The following is a 20,580-nucleotide window of genomic DNA, read 5'->3' as shown; positions in this document are numbered from 1 at the left end:
TTGTCCGTCTCCCCGCTCGTCCACACTACAAGGCCAACTGCTGTACTCACACTGTCGCCAGGTACTACACGCTGCCTCCAGTGTACCTGGATGGGCTTCTGGCACTCCTACTCCCCAAGCCCGGCCGGCTCAAGGCCACGCTTCACTCGTCACAGCTTGCTCCAACAGGCTGTTGCTTGGAGCGGCCCGACCAACCTACTACTACACACTACTGTCACTGTACTCCGCGCCACCCGAATAAACTGCCACTTAAGCGTAATACACACTACTTGAATCTACTATATCCTACCTGAATGTATTGTACGCTATCTTCAATCTAGTGCTCTACACGATACCAGAACATACTTTGCATAGTAGTTTCACAGTACTTTGCATCTGGGATCCACGGCTGTTCAACACCCTCCCAGCAAGGATAAGAAATACTGCCATAACGAAGGTGGATGCATTCAAGAGGCACTTGGACAGGTTCTTGCAACAGCTTGTTGGACCAAGTTATCAGAAGTCAAACCTGGCCTCAGGCTGGGCTCGGTGAGTAGAAGTACTCCCGAAACCCTCACCAGGTATGGTCCAGGTACTACATGCTTTCTGAGTAACAACACGGTCTTTAAACATACTACTTGCTCTATGAATGTCCTATATACATGTGCTACGCACACACACTATACATGTGCTACGAGCTGCGACTCATAAATCCAGGCTGCGAGCAGCCGCATCGATCAGCCTGGTTGACCAGACCACGAGGCTTGGTCAGGGACCCGGTCACCGGGCTATAGATCAGGACTCGGAATCACTGACAGGTATACTAGCCTACACTACACAATGTGTGTATGGTCAGCAGCCAATAGCAGCTACCAACAGGCAGAGAACGGTAACTGCGCACAGTTGCTACCCTCCCCATGAATGTATACCATTTATGACCATTACCGACTACCCTCTTACTATAGAGCTACACTCAACAAAATACATCAGGCGTGTCATATATACAGCTACATAAACGCACACTTGGGGAGAACTGTTACAGTGGAAAAATAGATTGGTGTTGACAATGAATATCAATCGAACAAGAACATGGACGGAAGCTTTAGAAACAGATGAACCATATTGATAGCAAATTTTATTTTAGCGCAACAGGAGGGAAATGGAAAGAACTAAATTAACAGGTTGCCGAAGCCATCTCCTTTCATAATTTCAAAAGCAGTTATGACTGAAAAAAATATCAGGAGTCACTGGGTTAGACAACTGGTCGGTTGGAAAGGCGAGGTCCACGAGCTAAAGCTTGATTCTGTACGCACAAATATGCAAGGACAAATATAAGCGCGCGCCCCTTTTCACAGCCCGAAATTTACTTTAGCCTCCGTTTAAAAAAAACACACATTCTCCACCTTAATTTTTGTATTGTATCTAGTTGCTTTATTTCTGCCGAAACTTCACAATTTGGACATCGTGTGAGTATTATATATTTAGCATGCCTTCACTCACTGACCTTATCTAGGAATATTTAACGTTACTCCTAACTTACTGTTATTTTGACTTACAACTAACATCCATAAAACTTTTCGGTGATCTTACCCTTGTAAGTCATTAGCTCTCACGCCACACAGCCGCCCATACACTTATCATTATTAACAACTTTATTGACAACAATTACACTTTTGCCTAATCTGAGTAATTCGTTAGGCCTTATTAATGAGGATAATGCTGGTATTCACTGTCGCAGAGGGTCATACACAAGACAATAGGTCTAAACTGTAGGCTGAAGCACATATTATATTATATTATATATATCATGGTTAAAATCATGCTATCTTTATGCTACTTTAGAATCTACGGCCTGAAAGCTTTAGACAGCGGCTGACCTTCACTTCCCGCTCACCCGCCTATCTTTCATTCAGGGTGGACGGTAGAGCGACGGTCTGCAGGTCGGCGTTCAATCCCCGACCGTTCAAGTGGTGGGACACCATTCCTTTCCCCTCGTGTCATCCCAAATCCTTATCCTAATCCCTTCCCAGTGCTCTATAGTCGTAATGGGTTTGTGCACCTCGCCTCCACTGTAATTGTTCTTCAAACACCCGAACCTAAATTATTTTCCTGTTGACAATATAATCAGAGCTAAATTAAATTCTCTTTCTTAACAATGAGAAACATTAGTTTTAAACCTGAGACAATGACTTTCCCATCGTCCTGTCGCGTAGTTTACCACAAGGGGCACACACACTAGGGGACACAGGTGGAAATTTAGTGCCCAAATGAACCATAGAGACGTTATTTTTTTTTTCATAACGCGCTTTCATTATGCATACAAAGTGTGTTACACCAATCATCGCATTTTATCCTATCACACTTTTCCCTCAACTTTCTCAGTTGAGGGAAAAGGCGGGGGGGGGGGCCCCCCCCCGCCCTCTCCAAGTATACAAATTAGCGAGCCGAACGACAAACACTTTTCAGCAATTTATTCCATCCAAAAGGTCCCCATCTGAGTGGAGGGCCTTGCCCCTCTCCCTATGACATTCCTCCACTTGGGACCTCATCACACTTGTCTGCTCCAGACCGCCATATTTCCACTCTCCTAATTCCACTGTTCTGTTCATTCCCGTCATTAATATCGCAGTCACGCTTGGTTTTTATTCGCCGTTTTCTTAACCTCTGCATAAATTCATTTAGCTAATCTATTCAAACTGAATCACAACAACGTAATAATATATTTTCATAGATACGGAGCCAGGCGACGAGATGGAACTCTCGCATATTCATTCATTCAATCTTTATGAGGCTGTACGCAAATGTATGCATTCATTATGGGGCTGTACACGTATATATTCATTCCGTCATTCATGGTGTACCACATACACTATATATCACGCCCGATACATCACTACTGGCCGTTTCCTGGAATTCCACCATCTTTCCCACCATAAGAGGAAAATCCAGAACAGCCATTAACCCCCCTGAAATACCCCACCACAACTACGTCAACCCCACCACCACCACCCCGTCAACCCCCACCACCACCACCCCGTCAACCCCAATCATGCATAACACCACAACTCGGGCCTCGGCATTTCCTCCCTGGCTCCTTCCTCCCCTCCGGATGTTCTTTTTACATAGCGTCACTGCATACAGTCTCCCCCGCCAACCTTCCCCACCATTCCAGTTTTCTGTGCGTCAACTTCACCCGCACAACCTCCGTTATCACAGCTCCTTATGTCTCCTGGACCACACCACACACTAGAAGGTGAAGGGAAGACGACGTTTCGGTCCGTCCTGGACCATTCTCAAGTCGATTGTGAATGAACAATCGACTTGAGAATGGTCCAGCACGGACCAAAACGTCGTCGTCCCTTCACCTTCTAGTGTGTGGTCTGGTCAACATACTTTAGCCACGTTATTGTGACTCATCGCCTCCTTATGTCTCGTCTTTGACGCCTTCGTCTTTGACTTCGTCTTTTGAAGTATGGGTCTCTGTCACTCCTCCAGCATATTCCAGTTCCCAGAACAGCCTCTTATATGAGACTATCAAAAGCCTTTTTTAGGTTTAGATAGACACAGTCAAGCCAACCACCTCTTTCCTGTAGTATCTCTGTGGCTCTATAATAAAAATGTATTGTGTGGGTGGGTGTAATAATAATAATAATAATATATATATAATATTGTGCCTAATAGCCAGAACTACACTACTTGGCCTAGTCTGCAAGGTCTAATTTGCCTAACAAGCCAAATGTTTTTTGCCATTTTCAAATATTTCTTTCTAGATTAGTTCTTTTCAAATAATATCTTTTATATCAGGAACATGAATTACTGACTTAGTTTTGTTAGGATAGGTTAGGTAGCATAGGTTTGATCAAATTTCTATGTTAGTTTTGAACCAAAGCATTAAAAAAAAAAAAAAATCATATGTATTGGAATGGAAAGCCGTATGCAAGAAAACAAAATTGAAAAATATATTTACAGGAAAATTCAGCTTCTTAGACAACTTGGCCTATTAGGTACTACATACTGACTACACATCATGGTCAAAACCTGCAATTCTACTGAATCCCAGGTTGCATTGCTCTTGATCATACCGTGGTGTAGTGGTGTAGGGCATGTGCTCTGGAGTACCAAGTGAACAGGTTCGAATTCTTCTCGTGGCTCCACTGATTTTCTCATTGATACAAATTAATGAGATTTCGTTGTACATTTGATGAGAAGCATTGGAGGTAGAACTACTAGACCATACTGCCACCATAGTGAATGGTAGCAGTGTGTAAAACCCCCGATAGAGTTTCAGTTTTAAGCCTCAGGCCCCCTTAGAGGATTCAGTAGAATCCCAGGTTGCAATGCTGATAACCATGTCGTGGTGAAGTGGTCTTAGGCGTTTGCTTGAGAGTTCCAAGTGAGTGGGTTCAGACCCTCCTCATGGCTTCTACTAATTTCCTCACATTTATACACAGTATATATAAACATAACCAGTCGACATAGCAGTAGTGTGGTTCTGAAATGTTGCTCAGAATGTAATACTGCCTTACCTGGAGGTTACCTTGAGGTGATTTTGGGGCTTAGCAACCCTGCGGCCCGGCCGTCGACCAGGCCTCCTCGTTGCTGGTCTAGTCAACCAGGCTGTTGGACGCGACTGCTAGCAGCCTGACATATGAGTCACAGCCTGGTTGATCAGGAATCCTTTGGAGGTGTTTGTCAAGTTCTCTCTTGAACACTATAAAGGGTTGGCCAGCTATGCCCCTTATGTGTAGTGGATGCGTGCTGAACAGTCTCGGGCCTCTGATGTTGATAGAGTTCTCTCTCAGAGTACCTGTTGCACCTCTGCACCTCAACAGGGGATATTCTGCACATCCTGCCATGCCTTCTGATCTCATGTGGTGGTATTTCTGTGTGCAGGTTTGGGACCAGCCCCTCTACTATTTTCCATGTACAAATTATTATGCATCTCTCCTGCCTGCGCTCAAGAGAATACAGAGTTAGGAGCTTTAGTCGATCCCAATAGTTTAGATCTTTTACTGAGTGGATTCTAGCAGTAAAGCAGTACTGGCAGTCTTCTATACTGTCCTTTCTCCTGATTAAAGGGAATGGTAAAATATGTTGCATACACCTATAGTAATACTCTCATTGCCGCTTCTGATCACACACAGTTATTGCGTGTTTATCACTATTCCAAAAATTGAAAGCTCTTCGATACAGTATACCGTCTAATTTTCTTCCATTACATAGTTATCTTGTGGAATGGACCACCAACCAGCAATTTGACACCTTCGATACCCAATATTGAGAACCATGTATCGGAGTTGAATTTTCAACTGATATTTTCCTTTTCAAGGTTGGGCACTGTTGAGTAATTTTACCTTTGCAATGAATAACAGAGGAATTGTCTTGCATGTGGTGACCAGTATATACTGTAGTAATTGTTTGCAGCCACATGAACATTATACACTCTCCTCCTCAGCACTCTTATTACAAGCCTTTCTGACTTTTTCATACCCATATTTTTGTCATAATTTTGTTCGTATGATATACTACTGTCAGGACAGGAAGCCTTTTAGACTTATCAGGAGACTTAAATAACTGGAAAAATGTATATGCAGTAACCCCATCATGTTAGTGGTGAGATCCATTGGTGCTTAACCTGACTGGTTGAGTGAGAGGCACACCATGAACTGGATCAAGTTATTGCTAGTACAATATGCACTGAATTATAACACTAAAGTGATCACACTCACTGTATTCCTGCTATATTACCTTGTTATTTCAACTACTAGCATGTATAAAACAGCTAATATTGTTAATTACTGTTGCTGAGTAAACAACCCCTTTACTGTAGGAAGGAATAAAACTCCTTTAAATGACACAGTCCCTTCAATGTTACGTTCACATTCAACTTAAAGGTCATTCAGTTTCAGAACTCGATAAGTCATTAAATACATCAACTTCTGCAGGTGTTATCTTGGCATAAACCTTTAGGAGAACCGTAACTCCCTCTGAACCTCAGACATGTTATCCCTTAACTGTTGCCAAGCTCATACCTCTTAGCAAAAAATACTGGATACTTTACACTCAACAATCGTTCCCGATTTAAGAAAAAATACTTTTTTCCCAACAATTTCCTAATAGTTATCCCTGGAACACAATCTGTGAATCAATTTACAATCAGGTCTCTGATTACTGTTGAGTGATCAAGTACAAACAGTTAAGAATCAATGCTCAGTTGTCCCTCACTGTTCAGGGCTATAAACCATGTAAAATTTCTAGTAAGGAGTGAGTGTTCTAAGTAATGAACTATTGCTTACAACACTTAAGTCAGTGCTGAATACAATGTTGTATAAGCTTCATTGCCTCCTGCTAAGACACACCATTAACCAACTGATGTTCAGTATAATGTTCTTCATATTACATACATTACAGTAGATTTTTCTGAACTTCAACCTTGCTGTTTCTTTTTTGTCTTGGGCTAATATCCTCATTTCCTAATAAATTCTTAAGTAAAACAGCATTATATTTATGTTTTATCTTTCTCTATTGCCCTTAATATTTTTTAACTATCGATAAGTAGGTTAAGCTGTGCACGGCTTACATTTGATGAGAAGCGTTGGAGGTTCTCATCAAACCTCATCAAAACAACCCTATATTTAAGTTTCCCTAAGGAGAAACTACACCTGAAATGCACCTACAGTGTATATTGAAAAATGCTGTATGCCATATACAGATAGACTTAACTTTTGCAAAGGACAGGCAGAAACACAAAACAACCTGCCCAATAAATCCCAACATTTTTTGACAAGGCTTCTAATACAGTGTATTATGGGCAGGCCAAGAATGTTCTTGTGGTTCAAAGGAGATGGACAGAGGTGAGTGGAATTTGTCTTGATTGTATGATATGGTTAACAACATTTTAAATAAGTACCTGTACTGTAATAATGACTGCATTACACAAGTGATTAGAATAACCAAAGAGAATCTGAACCAAGATCTTTGTATTGCAGTGGCTCTATTCTATATATATAGAATAGATAATATAATATATAATATAAAATAATATATATTTATATTGTAAATTAATACCCAATAAAATTCTAAATAATAACCAGACTTTTGGAGGCAGATGACCAGTCATCTAATCATTAATTTATAATAATAATAATAATAATAATAATAATAAAAAAAGAGGAAAATCGAGCAGTGGTCTTACCTGTGCCTGGAGATTGGTGACCACCATATCTGGAGGCACAGTGTAGAGTTGTCTCATGGTTTGGGTGATGCGTTCGAGGTTCGGCCGCTGCTTCTGAGATTTGATTTTGGCTATGGCTGTAAGGAGGCGCTGCAGCCATTCTTCGGAGGTAACCGAGGGGGTGCTGCTACTACTGCCACTGGCGTTAACACCACCACCCCCTCCTGTACCCCCACTGCCCCCACCTCCACCACCGCCCCCTCCACCACGGTCCCGGTCTTTAGGACCCATTGTCGCTCACTCTCACATCATTAAAACTGAAAAGAGAAAAAATTATATTAATGAGATATTAACCACTTACGCTCTTTTCACTAAATGTAATAATAGCCTATGGAGACCGAGATAAAAGAAAATATGACATATGTATACTGTATATTAATACTGTATGTAGTATCGCCAAAAATGCCATGCTAAATAGTTATTACTTTATTAATGACATAAGTAGCATCATTTATGCTAGAATAAACAGCACCAACTCTCAGGAGTTTATATTTATCTCAATATCTCATAGGTAAGTAGCCAAATGGGAAACACCCTTTTTTAATGTTAAAATAAGGCAAGGCATCAAATCAGGCACACATCATAAATGATGCAGCGTAACTTGTAAGAAAATTACCAGCAAACAATTCCCAATGTTAACACGAGCACACGAGGCCCTATATATGGCACACATCCAAACTCTGTGCTAAGAAAAACTTACCAGAAAACTCGGCATGTAAGTACTCTTGAACACTTGCCCAGTGGGTAGCTACCATACACAACTGCCACTGTTCTGGTGTACAAGGTTTGTGGGCTAGTAATATACCACACCTTTTTTATATCTCGCTTCCAAGCCAAACAATTCTATGCTTTTCAAATTATGTGCTCCATTAGCACTAGAAATAAATCCACTTAGAATAACTGTATTTTCTTACAACTTATCACTTTATCACAAAAACTTATCACATACAATTATGATATATGTTTATACATTTGCAATAATCAACCTTTGCTGTGATCTAGGCCCCAGAGTTAATCTCACAAGGGTCTTGTAGAGAAAATCTGCCACAAAGCTGATAACAAACAACTTGGCACGACTGTGTGCTGTGTCTGGCAAGTGCTTGAAATGACCCGGCCTCGACTACAGCTCTCACACTGGGTGTGATGCGTCCATGTTTTGTGACGTTGCATCAAATCTTATTAGTGTTACTATGTAAAAATATTTTTAAATGCTTATCGAGAGATAGCACATTAAAATAAAATAATTATCTTTACTGTATAGTAACGATTTGCCCCTCCAAAAAAATTTCTCAGAAGAATTTCTGAACTCCACAACTAAAAGTAGCTCATACAGGGAGTGATATCAGTTTTTATGAATTATTAGGGAATCAATATTTTGATTTATTGTTTAAAATAACTATAAAGAAAGGCTTTAACAATACAACGAACTGGCAACACTCGCTTCTGCGAGCACCAATCACACGACAGGATGATGCGCACTTGGCACCAGACTTTGCTGCAACCCCAAAATGCAATGTGGCAAACATTAATAGGCACGGCACTACAAGATCAAACATGACTCATTTCACTAAGTGCAATATTAAAATCTAATAGCAATTTCTACACAAGCTGAAAAGCAGACTCGGGGTCTACAGCAAAAAATCTGGTAAGTGTAAATAAACAAAATAACTGGCAGCTTCAAACACCTTGGACTTTCAGACAGTGCAATATGTAAAGCAGTAATCAATAATTCCTCTGCAACCTAACAAAATTATCAGAAAAGCATACAAGAAATTTATCTCTAAGTCTGATCTCTCTTATGCTGTCAGTGTAAGTACCCTCTCCAATGATGCTCAACTTAACACCTTAGCAACAACCCATACTCTCTAATTCCGCAACAAAGACGAACCAACCAAGTGGGAGTGTGAGGCTTGCCAAATACAGCAATTCCAAGGAGATATCTGTTTAAGTTCACCCTTCCTCGTAAACTCTCATTAAGATGTCAATCGCCACTTCAAATACTCTCACAAAAAAATTATATAACATCCAGAAATACTGGACAACACAGCCCAAGGTTTCCTTTCAGTGTAGCTGGTGTTGCCAACCTTCATTAGATGTTTTTGAAAGTGAAATCCTGATATCCTGGAGATTAATTATCCAGATATATTTTCAAAAGTGATACTCTACTGTACTAAGACAGAGAGATCTACCATACTAAATTATCATAATAGTGCTGAATAAATTGTTCCCAACAAAGGCACAACACACTAGAATCTTTTATTTTCTAGAGCAGTAAAAGAGGGAGGGAAAGACTAAAATTAGAACTGGTGGAGCCAGGGCTGCTTCACCACCGGTTGAGAAGAGAACAAGCTTTTTTTTAATATAAACTTTTAATATGCATTGCAATAATTCATTATTTATTCTGCTAATAACACCAACTACTGTACTATCAAAAGTGCCATGAAAAGATCTTATATCATGATAAGTATTCTAATGAAATATGAAACCTTCTGTCATATGATAACTCTAGGCTACCTATGGTATAATTTTGTTGATGCATAACCTTTACAGTAAAAAAATACAGTGACAGTCAATGTTTGCCAAAAACTCCTGTCTGAGCATGTTATTTACCAAATGTTGTACAGCAGGCTATGATGTTACATTTTTACTGAGAGCTTCAATGTGACAATGAAAACATGAAGATAAAAAGAAATTGAAATTCAGATAAAGAAATGCAATACTATATAAATTACTGTTAATTTTTTTAGCCAGGTCCCACAGCAGTAAGTCTATATATAAAACAAGAGACTTGCGAGTGACGTAGCCCCTGCATACGATCACATGACACACCAAATCCAAACATGGCTGAGAATATCCTGCGCACTGCAACGCCCTAACCAAATGCGCATTGTGCCCAATGAGTTTTAGCCCAAGATGGAATACGACAACTTCGTGCCATCCAGTAGATTTTCCTCAAGCTGTCTGCAGATTCAGAAGGCTACAAAACCTATTGGAATATGCCTTATCTTTATACAAAAGCATACTTACCTCAATGCTGCAGTGCTCATACTGTATTGCTCTTACAAGATCACAATGAAGTGGTATACAGTATTTTGTCTTATATCAGGATAGGCTACTATATATAGACTAATAAATCAAATGAAATGATATATAAAACTGCAATAGTAGTAACAAAGTCACAGTACAGTACTGTCTTTAAATATTTACAAAAATACTGTACAAATCACAGAAAAAAAGATTAAGGTAAAATAATTGTTTAAGGGAGTAATAATTGGATTTCTGTGAAGGTTTATGAAAGGGATAAAGGACATCCTAGGCCATCCTAAAGAACTTAGCCTTTAGATGTTAAGAAAAATTGAACTGACAGCCTGTGTTCTAATTTTATCCTTCATCAAGGAGCGTGAAACAGGGACATGGCATGTGGTAGGTAAGGTAAATTAAAGTACAGGCTGCTAAAGTGAACTGTTTAACATTTAGACTACAGAGTACTTAATAGTTCATCTTTTGGTTGAATTGCCCTAATTGCCGGATGCTCTGTAATACGTTACCAAGGGACAGCCAGCATACAGCTGGCTGTAAAATAAACATATGAAAAGTTGGAGTGTGATAAATCAGCCTCTCCAAAAGGATGAGCTCAGTAAGTGTCAGTTACTTGATTAGCAGCAAAATCAGCAATAGGTACTCTTGTGTTAACCAAACAAAGGTTCATTGCTTCAACACAAGATGAGCTTCACACACTGCAGCCCATAGCCTAGTTAAAAAAAAAAAAAAAAAAAACTAAACAAAAGAAGCTAACATAAGCTTAGCCTACTATATAGTACATATAAAACCTAATAAATCAAATAACCTAACCTAGTACTAGGATAAAAACAAAACAGTTTGTTTACTTAGAATGTCAAACCTACAACATTTATTGTTTTTATAATGAATCACCTGATTAGTAGGGCAACAACTCATTCTTATAACAATAAGTACATATACAATATATTATATATATTATATATATATATATATATATATATATATATATATATATATATATATATATATATATATATATATATATATATATATACACACACACACACACACACACACACACAATACTTATTTAATTATATCATCATTAAACTGATATGGGTAATTACTAAAATAATGTTAGACAATTTTTCCTATCAGCCAGTTTAGGGTCTACATTGTAAGACAAGTTGCAAGAACTGACAATCCAGACTGTGGGGTTGTCAACTATGGGTCCTGGTGAGACAGGGCCACAAGAATGGTGATCAACAGAGTTAAAGTGTCAATAAAGAGCTAACCCATGTAGTCTTTCACCTCTTCAAATATTCTAAAAGACAAGAAAAAAATTTAAGACCAATTCAACTGTGTAACCACGAGTAAGTATGAAAATAACAACAATAAATTACATAGCGAGTATGCTATAAAATGTATGCTATGTATTATACTGTAAGCCAAAAACCTTATAAAGAACTCTTCAGTTTAAAGTTCTAATTCTTCATTAGATTATGTGACAGCCATGATCCAGGTAAAACATTTGTCAACAAAGTGTATTCTAACTACTATCACTTAGGTAGCTGACATTGCTGCAGACTGCTTACATATTAATTTAAAACATCCATATGAACACTTGCCCAAACACTACAACCTATCACAAACTAAAAGTCCACCTTTTGTACATTGCAATAGAAGATTCAAATATCACAAAACTTCCCTATAAAGCATAGGGCAATGTTTTTTAGGGACCACTATTCAATAGCTTGTCATTCACTTCTCTAAGAAATCCAATAAGCAATAGCTTAAATTAACTCATGGAATCACATAATTTTATTACAACTACGAACCACTGACAAGGAACTAACACACATTTGTTCTAAAGTGATTAAAATCATTGGAAACCGTGACACACACACACACTTTAATACACTTTCGCCAGATGTGTTCTAAACCCATAAGCTATCGATGCCAATTATTTTCATCCCACGTCACTAAACTTATCCTCCCCCAGGCAAAGCGTCTCCCCTCCCTCCCATGTCTCCACACCTCCCACCCCCTTAACCTGCCAACCCACACAGTCTGTAACCTCGATAGAACAGAATGGTCTCTTAGCCAAGCTAACCCACATTTCAGGAATGGATCAGCCATCGTAGCTAGCCGCCTTATAGCCTTCGATGTTGATAAACAAATCAGTTTCAATTCAAAGGTGTTATTTTTTCACTTTTTTTTTTTTTTGCTTAAATGGAAAAAAAATTATATACAAAAAAATTATATATATACACTGAATCATCTATGTTGATCGTCAGGCTCTAGTAAGACTACAAACCTTATATTCCAGCAAGGCGAAACGCAAAATCTAGTGTGCTGGTGGTCCATTTCGCGAAATTTAAATGCCGTTAAACACGAGTCACGTGACCTGTCAGCGTCCCAAAGCTTGGCCAAGGTGAGGGAAGAGTGGCTCGGTAAATGTGTTCGGATGGGTGGTGGCGAGCGGAGACGGGACTGGGTGTGAGAAGAGGGGTGGGAGGGTGCTTGGTGGGATCGACATGGGTTGGTATACAAGGAAGAAGAGACAACCAGAGTTAGGTGCAGCGAGAGTGCAGGGTGGGTGAGGGTAGTGGGTGGTGGTGGAGGGGGGTGGGTGAGGGTAGTGGGTGGTGGTGGAGGGGGGTGGGTGAGGGTAGTGGGTGGTGGTGGAGGGGGTGGGTGAGGGTAGTGGTGGTGGTGGAGGGGGTGGGTGAGGGTAGTGGTGGTGGTGGAGGAGGGGTGGGTGAGGGTAGTGGTAGGTGGTGGTGGAGGAGGGGTGGGTGAGGGTGGTGGTAGTGGTGGTGCAGGGGTGGGTGAGGGTAGTGGTGGTGCAGGGGTGGGTGAGGGTGGTGGTAGTGGTGGTGCAGGGGTGGGTGAGGGTGGTGGTAGTGGTGGTGCAGGGGTGGGTGGTGGTGGAGGAGGAGTGGGTGAGGGTGGTGGTGTAGGGGTGGGAGAGGATAGTGGTGATGCAGGAATGGGAGAGGATAGTGGTGATGCAGGGGTGGGAGAGGATAGTGGTGATGCAGGGGTGGGAGAGGATAGTGGTGATGCAGGGGTGGGAGAGGATAGTGGTGATGCAGGGGTGGGAGAGGATAGTGGTGATGCAGGAATGGGAGAGGATAGTGGTGATGCAGGGGTGGGAGAGGATAGTGGTGATGCAGGGGTGGGAGAGGATAGTGGTGGTGTAGAGGTGGGAGAGGATAGTGGTGGTGTAGAGGTGGGAGAGGATAGTGGTGGTGTAGAGGTGGGAAAGGATAGTGGTGGTGCAGGGGTGGGAGAGGTAAGTGGAACTCACCTAGTTGTGTTTGCGGGGCTTAAGCTTCGGCTTTTTGGTCCCGCCTCAACTGTCAATCAACTGGTGTACAGAATGGTGGTGGTGGTGCAAGGGTGAGGTTATGCAGGGGAGAGGATTGTGGTGCCGGGGGTGGGAAGGGTTTTGATGGTGCAAGGGATGGATGGGTAGAGGTGCACGGGGGGGGGGGTGATGTAGGGGTGGGAAGGGTACTCGGAGGTGCAAGGGGGGGGGGGGGAGTGGACCAGGTGGGGAGAGAAATGGATCAGGTGGTAAAAGTGCACGAGTTGGGAAGGATACTGGTGGGGGAGGGGGGCAGGGAAGTGGTGTATGGTGGGGGGGGGGAGGGAAGTGGTGTATGGTGGAGGGGGGGGGGGAGGGAAGTGGTGTATGGTGGAGGGGGGGGGGAGGGAAGTGGTGTATGGTGGAGGGGGGGGGGAGGGAAGTGGTGTATGGTGGAGGGGGGGGGGGAGGGAAGTGGTGTATGGTGGGGGGGGGGAGGGAAGTGGTGTATGGTGGGGGGGGGGAGGGAAGTGGTGTATGGTGGGGGGGGGGGAGGGAGGGAAGTGGTGTATGGTGGGGGGGAGGGAAGTGGTGTATGGTGGGGGGGGGGAGGGAAGTGGTGTATGGTGGGGGGGGAGGGAAGTGGTGTATGGTGGGGGGGGAGGGAAGTGGTGTATGGTGGGGGGGGAGGGAAGTGGTGTATGGTGGGGGGGGAGGGAAGTGGCATACGGTGGAGGAAGGGAAGTGGCTATGGGGGGGGGGGTGAGAGGCGGAAATGTGTGAAGGGGGAGCACACCAACATACATCCTGCTGGGGTTGGTTTTTGCATGGCAAGTGGTAACCGGAAAGGTTCAACCAATGACTGTTACCTATATGCACCTACTCACACGAGACGGTTCGGCCAAGTCCACCTCACAACAGGAAACAGATTTAAACAATTTTAATTACATCAACTGCTTTGAAATCGACTACACTTTTCAATAACATGACCATGTCATATGACCTACAATGCAAGTGGGAAGTCACAAATCTGTACATTATCAACTACAATGCTCAAATAAGTTGACGAATGATCTTTTTAATAATACAAGGGCTCAAAGGATTTGCTTCTTGATGTATGTTTAAATATTATAATCGTTAATATTATTACTGGAAGACACAGCTTACCGCAACATGAGAAACCGCTGTAGAGAAATAAATATGCTTTCTTTGAACTGTATATGCGATTTTATAAGAGTGTACAGCACTATATGTATGTATGCAAACTCAAATAATTACTTGGAAGTCCTACGCTTGAAAGTGAATCTGACCCCCCCCCCCCCCCCCCCGGCCTCCGAAACTGTATACATTAACGTTATCAGCAGTTGAAATTTCAGTAAACACTATATATATTATATGTACCTTAGGATATAAATTAGATGTGTTTATATCACTAACCTAGAAGTAAAATGCAAACGTGATGGTCATTAGTCTTTTAAGTTCAAGCAACGTATGACCGAGAGTGCGCTCGCTTTGCCACACAAACACAGCGAAGTAAACACACAAACACGGCGAAGTAAATATACAAACACAGCGAAGTAAACAAACACAGCGAAGTAAACACAACACAGTTTTAAAAACTTTCAGGTAACAATTTAGTGTGGCGCGGAAGCCAGACCATCTCCCCCTCCTCCATATCACACGCTATAATTGGCTACTTTCATTGTAATTAAAATGTTATTTATATTTAGTAGACTGACGACAAACTTTCCTCTAGTAACCTGAATATCCAAGATGGCACAAAGCCAAAGTAATTAATTTGTGGATATACATACTTGCTCGTTGTAAATGACGTACAGTACTGTGTAGTACGGACACAGGTATTTTGGGAACTACAAATTACGCTACCAGGAACACTTATTAATGCTGTGCGTAGTGATCCAGATCAAAGTACGAACATTAACATTGTTTAATAAGTTTTCAACGGCAACAGTAAAATACATTAAAATACTTTGTAATACATAAATACGTGCAATTATATGTATCTCTTACAGCTTGAGTCCAGTGAACGTTGGGAACACGAGCCCAGTGCCGCAATACGGTCACACCGCTCACACACACACACACACGCACACCTTGTTTCTTGCACATGTTTTCATTCGAAAAACTGCACATATCTGATGTTACACTCAATTTTTGCACACCCACACTGGGCAGGTTGCTTCAGATATCATAATGGAATACGCTAATTAGGTTTGACACTCAGCATGCGAAGCTTCCTGGTGTACGAAGTGAACTGTAGCCGACACGGGACAGCTGACTTGAATTTGGCGCCAAACAAATGCTAACAACCAAAGTGGCCACACAGTTGGCGACTACCTTTTCTCGGGTCGGGTTTGAGGGCCGTAACGCCACAGTACGAGCTAAAGCACAGTTAAATCCCTAGTTGTCCCATGACCCAAGTTATCGCTAAACAGCCTGCCTCGCTGCTAGCTAAAAATACACTTTATTATCTTTGTTTTGAGCCAGGGGAAAGGGTTAGCACCTAGTGTCAAAAACTTTCGTCCGCGCTCCAATAATGTTTCAGGGTGGTGGAAGAGCCAGCGTGGTAGGCGAGACCCTCGTGGAGGAGAGGAGGCTGGCCTGGGAGGAGCAGGAGGGGCCGAGGGGCCTGGTCCTCCGGCAGAAGGCCCGCCAGGAGGGACACACGGCCACCAATAACAATCACCACTTGTGAAAGCCCGCCAATGGTGAGGAGCGCGAAACATTCCCGCCACCAACACTCCCCCAGACACTGTCCACCACTTGGGCTTCAAATCGATGAGGGAAATGTCCTCACAGGCGGATTTCCGCTTATATCAAATTATTTCTAGACTTGCTGCTTCAGCCAGCGTGTAGGTGGAGGCTTTGTCGGGGCTTCCCACCTCTAGCGTAATAAAGGTTGGGCTAAACTGGCGTAGGTAACGGAGGGCAGAGCCGCCTCACAACCTCGCCATCACTTGACATGCATTATATGACAATTCCAAGACGAAACACAAGGTACAAACGGTTATTTTAAGGCACAGGGATGATATATGGAGGAAATGGCCAGGCGCCCGCAGGAAATCCCTCCAAAACCTCACAGCGCGACGCCATTTTTCGTCGGGAGACTCGCCTTGCTTATTATTTTGTTCCATTTTGAAGTACAAAATCAAATTTGACTAAGACACAAAGGTATCAGATTGATAACTAGACTCGAGTTGGTGCATATAATCAAGCAAGAGGGTGGCCGACAAGCCGAGCACAGCCCCAAAATGAGCCCAAGGAGCCAGGATAGAGGCAGCTTACCCGTCCACACAGAAGCCACTCAGCCAGCTGCACTTCTTCTTCTATTTATCCACCTTAATTTTCACTCAAACACATCCTTAGATTTCCTATAGAATCGCTGTGATATCTAATTTCTTGTAGTCAATATAAACCCCCGCCAGACGGAGTGTATCCGCGATAAATCACAAATATTTCACGACATCACTCACACACAACAAAGAGCACAGACATAACAAAATGGCTGCCGCGCACATCCCGGGGTTGAGGCGAGCCACAAAAAAATGATCTGGAGTCTAAACACTGTTGCGATCCGTGTATTAATCCTTATCGCCACTAATCGGAGCACAGGGGCTCTACCGTGACCTTACACGGTACTTGTCTATGGGGTTCGTCAATATTAATTACCCCAATAGGGATATCAATTAAAACAATAGCTAAAATCGGCTGTATTTAAGTGGTCGCTCCGTTTTCTTTGATGGGAAGACAAGTGGGTCGTGATTGGTGGAGGCGGACGACAAGCTGTCAATGGTCTGATGACGCGGTTATGACGTCATGGACCACCCCTCCTGAAGCACCAGACACCCCCTACCATCACCCCACCATGATAACACGCACGTGGATATGATAGCAGCTGACGACGCTTATACGATATGTGTTGGGTGTTGGACACATCTTTATGTGGTAACAACACTATATTGAGCTTCAGGTGCTGGTTTCACTGAAGGCAATGCCCTGCGGAGGAGTTTAGCTGGTTGATGACGTCAGCGTGTAGCACTATCAGTCATCATTAAGGAGGGGGGGCCAAGGGAAGGCCCGCGCGTGGCATGTCATGCCGTGACAGTCTTGTGTCCTGAGCTGTGACTACCCTGTCTTCCGACAGGACATTCCAAGCCTTGGTATGTCTAAAGAGCCGGCAGCGAGGAGGTGCTGACTGACTTAGATCACGTCCCCCCCTCCCCCACCCCCTGGGGTACGGGGCCACCTTAGACCGGGCCCCCCAGGGAGCGTTGCCACCTTAGACCGGGCCCCCAGGGAGCGTTGCCACCTTAGACCGGGCCCCCCAGGGAGCGTTGCCACCTCAGACCAGGCCCCCCAGGGAGCGTTGCCACCTTAGACCAGGACCCCCAGGGAGCGTTGCCACCTTAGACCGGGCCCCCCAGGGAGCGTTGCCACCTTAGACCGGGCCCCCAGGGAGCGTTGCCACCTTAGACCGGGCCCCCCAGGGAGCGTTGCCACCTTAGACCAGGCCCCCCAGGGAGCGTTGCCACCTTAGACCAGGCCCCCCAGGGAGCGTTGCCACCTTAGACCGGGCCCCCCAGGGAGCGTTGCCAGCTGCCAAAAAATTGGAAGATGGCAAACGTAGTCCCGATATACAAGAAGGGGGATAGACAGGAGGCACTGAACTACAGGCCAGTGTCCCTAACCTGCATACCATACAAGTTATTGGAGAAAATTGTGCGAAAATGATAGTGGAACATCTGGAGCGAAGGAACTTTGTGACACAACACTAACATGGTTTCGGGGATGGCAAGTCATGCCTCACATGATTAAATGAATTTTACGATCAGGCAACAAGCATCAGACAAGAGAGGGGTGGGCGACTGCATATTTTTGGATTGCCAGAAAGCCTTTGACACAGTTCCATACCAGAGACTAGTGCGAAAGCTGGAGATGCAGGCAGGAGTGAAAGGGACGGTACTCCATTGGATAAAGGAGTACCTAAGCAACAGGAGACATCGAGTCACTGTGAGGGGTGAGGTCTCAGATTGGCGAGACGTCACCAGTGGAGTCCCGCAGGGTTCAGTCCTTGGACCCGTACTGTTTCTTATATATGTAAATGACCTTCCAGATGGTATAGAATTATTCCTCTCATTGTTTGCTGATGATACAAAAATTGCCATATATGTTTATTTTAGTTTGTGTTTGCTAGGGTATTAGGTATGCTCAGGGGTGCCGTCTCGCCATGCCCTGTGGCTGGGGGGATTGGTGCCCTGAAGCTACATAAAAACCCTATACCCCCCCGAAGTGGCAAGGGGAATTAGGGGACAAAATAGAAAGAACTTTTTCAATGTAAGAGTAATTAACAGATGGAATGCATTAGGAAGTGATGTGGTGGAGGCTGACTCCATACACAGTTTCAAATGTAGATATGATAGAGCCCAGTAGGCTCAGGAATCTGTACACCAGTTGATTGACGGTTGAGAGGCGGGACTAAAGAGCCAGAGCTCAACCCCCGCAAGCAAAATTAGAGGAGTACAATTAGGTGATTAGGTGAGTACACACACGCACGCGCGTAATTACAAAAAATGACTTCCTGAAGAAAACATTTCACGCTGCCCGTATTTCCAGCCAATCACACGCCAGTACGTGACGTCATAATGTTTACTACTCCCAGTAGTTACAAGAGAACTGATTTACTCTGTAAATAAGCAGTTTTCATACTTTTGCTACAGTTGTTGGTTCTTGAATATAGTTATTTTACAAAGTTGCGGTGTGAGTTGCGCAGTCAGCCCGCGCACTTCTTGTTTATCAGTGACGTCACTGATGACGTCGCTCCAGACCAGCTGTTGCTGACTCACCAAATACGAAGACCCTCGTTGAGAAGTTTGAAGGATGTAGTTCACAAACACTTACGATGTCTGAGGTAAGATTATGGTGCTGCCATTGATCAAGTTAAACGACAAATAGGTCACATGTGACATTAGACAACAGCAACTGCCTTGTAGGGGACACTAGGATTCTTGCAGTTTCCTTAGTTCTTATGCTATTAACTACTAATAGTTTTGTAATAACAAAAAATATTGTATAAATAGTGTTTGATGGCTTCTATTGTATAGCGTTTAAATAGTGAGTGGTGGCGTCTGTTGTTTAAGGCATGAATGGATGGATAAATGGACTGATAGATAGATAGATAGCTAAATAAATATGCATATAGATAACGATGGATAGACGGGAAGCAGACTTGGACAAGGCCGGGCCCCGTCCCTTACTATATTTAGGACAGAATGTCTCGCATGTTGACTGTTCAAAGTTGGAGACCAGACGGCTGGTGACGTCACGTGACTCCATGGTGAGGTGTGAGTGTCAGAGGTCGATCCCCCCCCCTTCCTCCCTCCCGCCATGTCCATCTTTATCGGGTCATCAATTTGGCTCCTTTTGCGATAATCAACTGATATGCAACTGAAAACTCACACCCCAGAAGTGACTCGAACCCATACTGCCAGAAGCAATGCATCTGATGTACAGGATCCCTTAACCACTCGACCAACACGACCGGACAAAAGAGGATGGTAGCCGAGGCTAATTCCCATCCCCCCGCCGGCACTCTGTTGGTAATCTTGGCCATGATATTTTATCAAATCACCTCATTCTTTGGGGCACACGTGAGGAACACAAATGCGAACAAGCCTGAATGGTCCCCAGGACTATATGCCACCTAGTTATATATATATATATATATATATATATATATATATATATATATATATATATATATATATATATATATATAAATATATATATATATCCAGTTTCCTTCTTACCGAAGGGACAGTCGTATTAAGGATATGGATGAATATCATGTCGTACTAACTTATCAGTGAAGCTACCCCACATGTAAATCCATCAGAACATGTGGTGCCAGCCGTGAAAGCAATCACTCCATTAAGGTAACATTGAGGCGAAAACTTATTGAGAGCAGCTGGAGGCCGGCTGGAGGCCGGCTGGCATCCTGGGTAACACAAGTATG

The 20,580-nt window shown here is 43.2% G+C and overlaps 1 protein-coding gene across 7 annotated transcripts in view; it reads right to left on the bottom strand.

Moving 5' to 3' along the window:
* LOC123758727 (uncharacterized) overlaps positions 1–17,254 on the bottom strand; it is a 152,617-nt gene extending 135,363 nt beyond the window's left edge. For 3 of the 7 annotated variants that reach the window (XM_045743316.2, XM_045743317.2, XM_045743319.2), the window contains exons 1-2: positions 16,854–17,254; positions 7,175–7,470 (exon numbers count right to left, since the gene is read on the bottom strand). In XM_045743316.2, coding sequence (XP_045599272.1) covers positions 7,175–7,444 — 270 coding nt within the window. In that variant the 5' untranslated portion in view covers positions 7,445–7,470; positions 16,854–17,254. Of the gene's footprint in view, positions 1–7,174; positions 7,471–7,913; positions 8,066–16,853 lie in introns of those variants that run through there. The other 4 variants (XM_045743321.2, XM_045743322.2, XM_045743324.2 and 1 more) reach the window with 2 other exon arrangements.
* Positions 17,255–20,580: the final 3,326 nt, after the last annotated feature.

Source organism: Procambarus clarkii, chromosome 31 (assembly GCF_040958095.1).
Source record: "Procambarus clarkii isolate CNS0578487 chromosome 31, FALCON_Pclarkii_2.0, whole genome shotgun sequence".
NCBI classification, from domain to species: Eukaryota; Metazoa; Arthropoda; class Malacostraca; order Decapoda; family Cambaridae; genus Procambarus; species Procambarus clarkii.
This window is presented reverse-complemented; position numbering and strand designations above follow the sequence as displayed.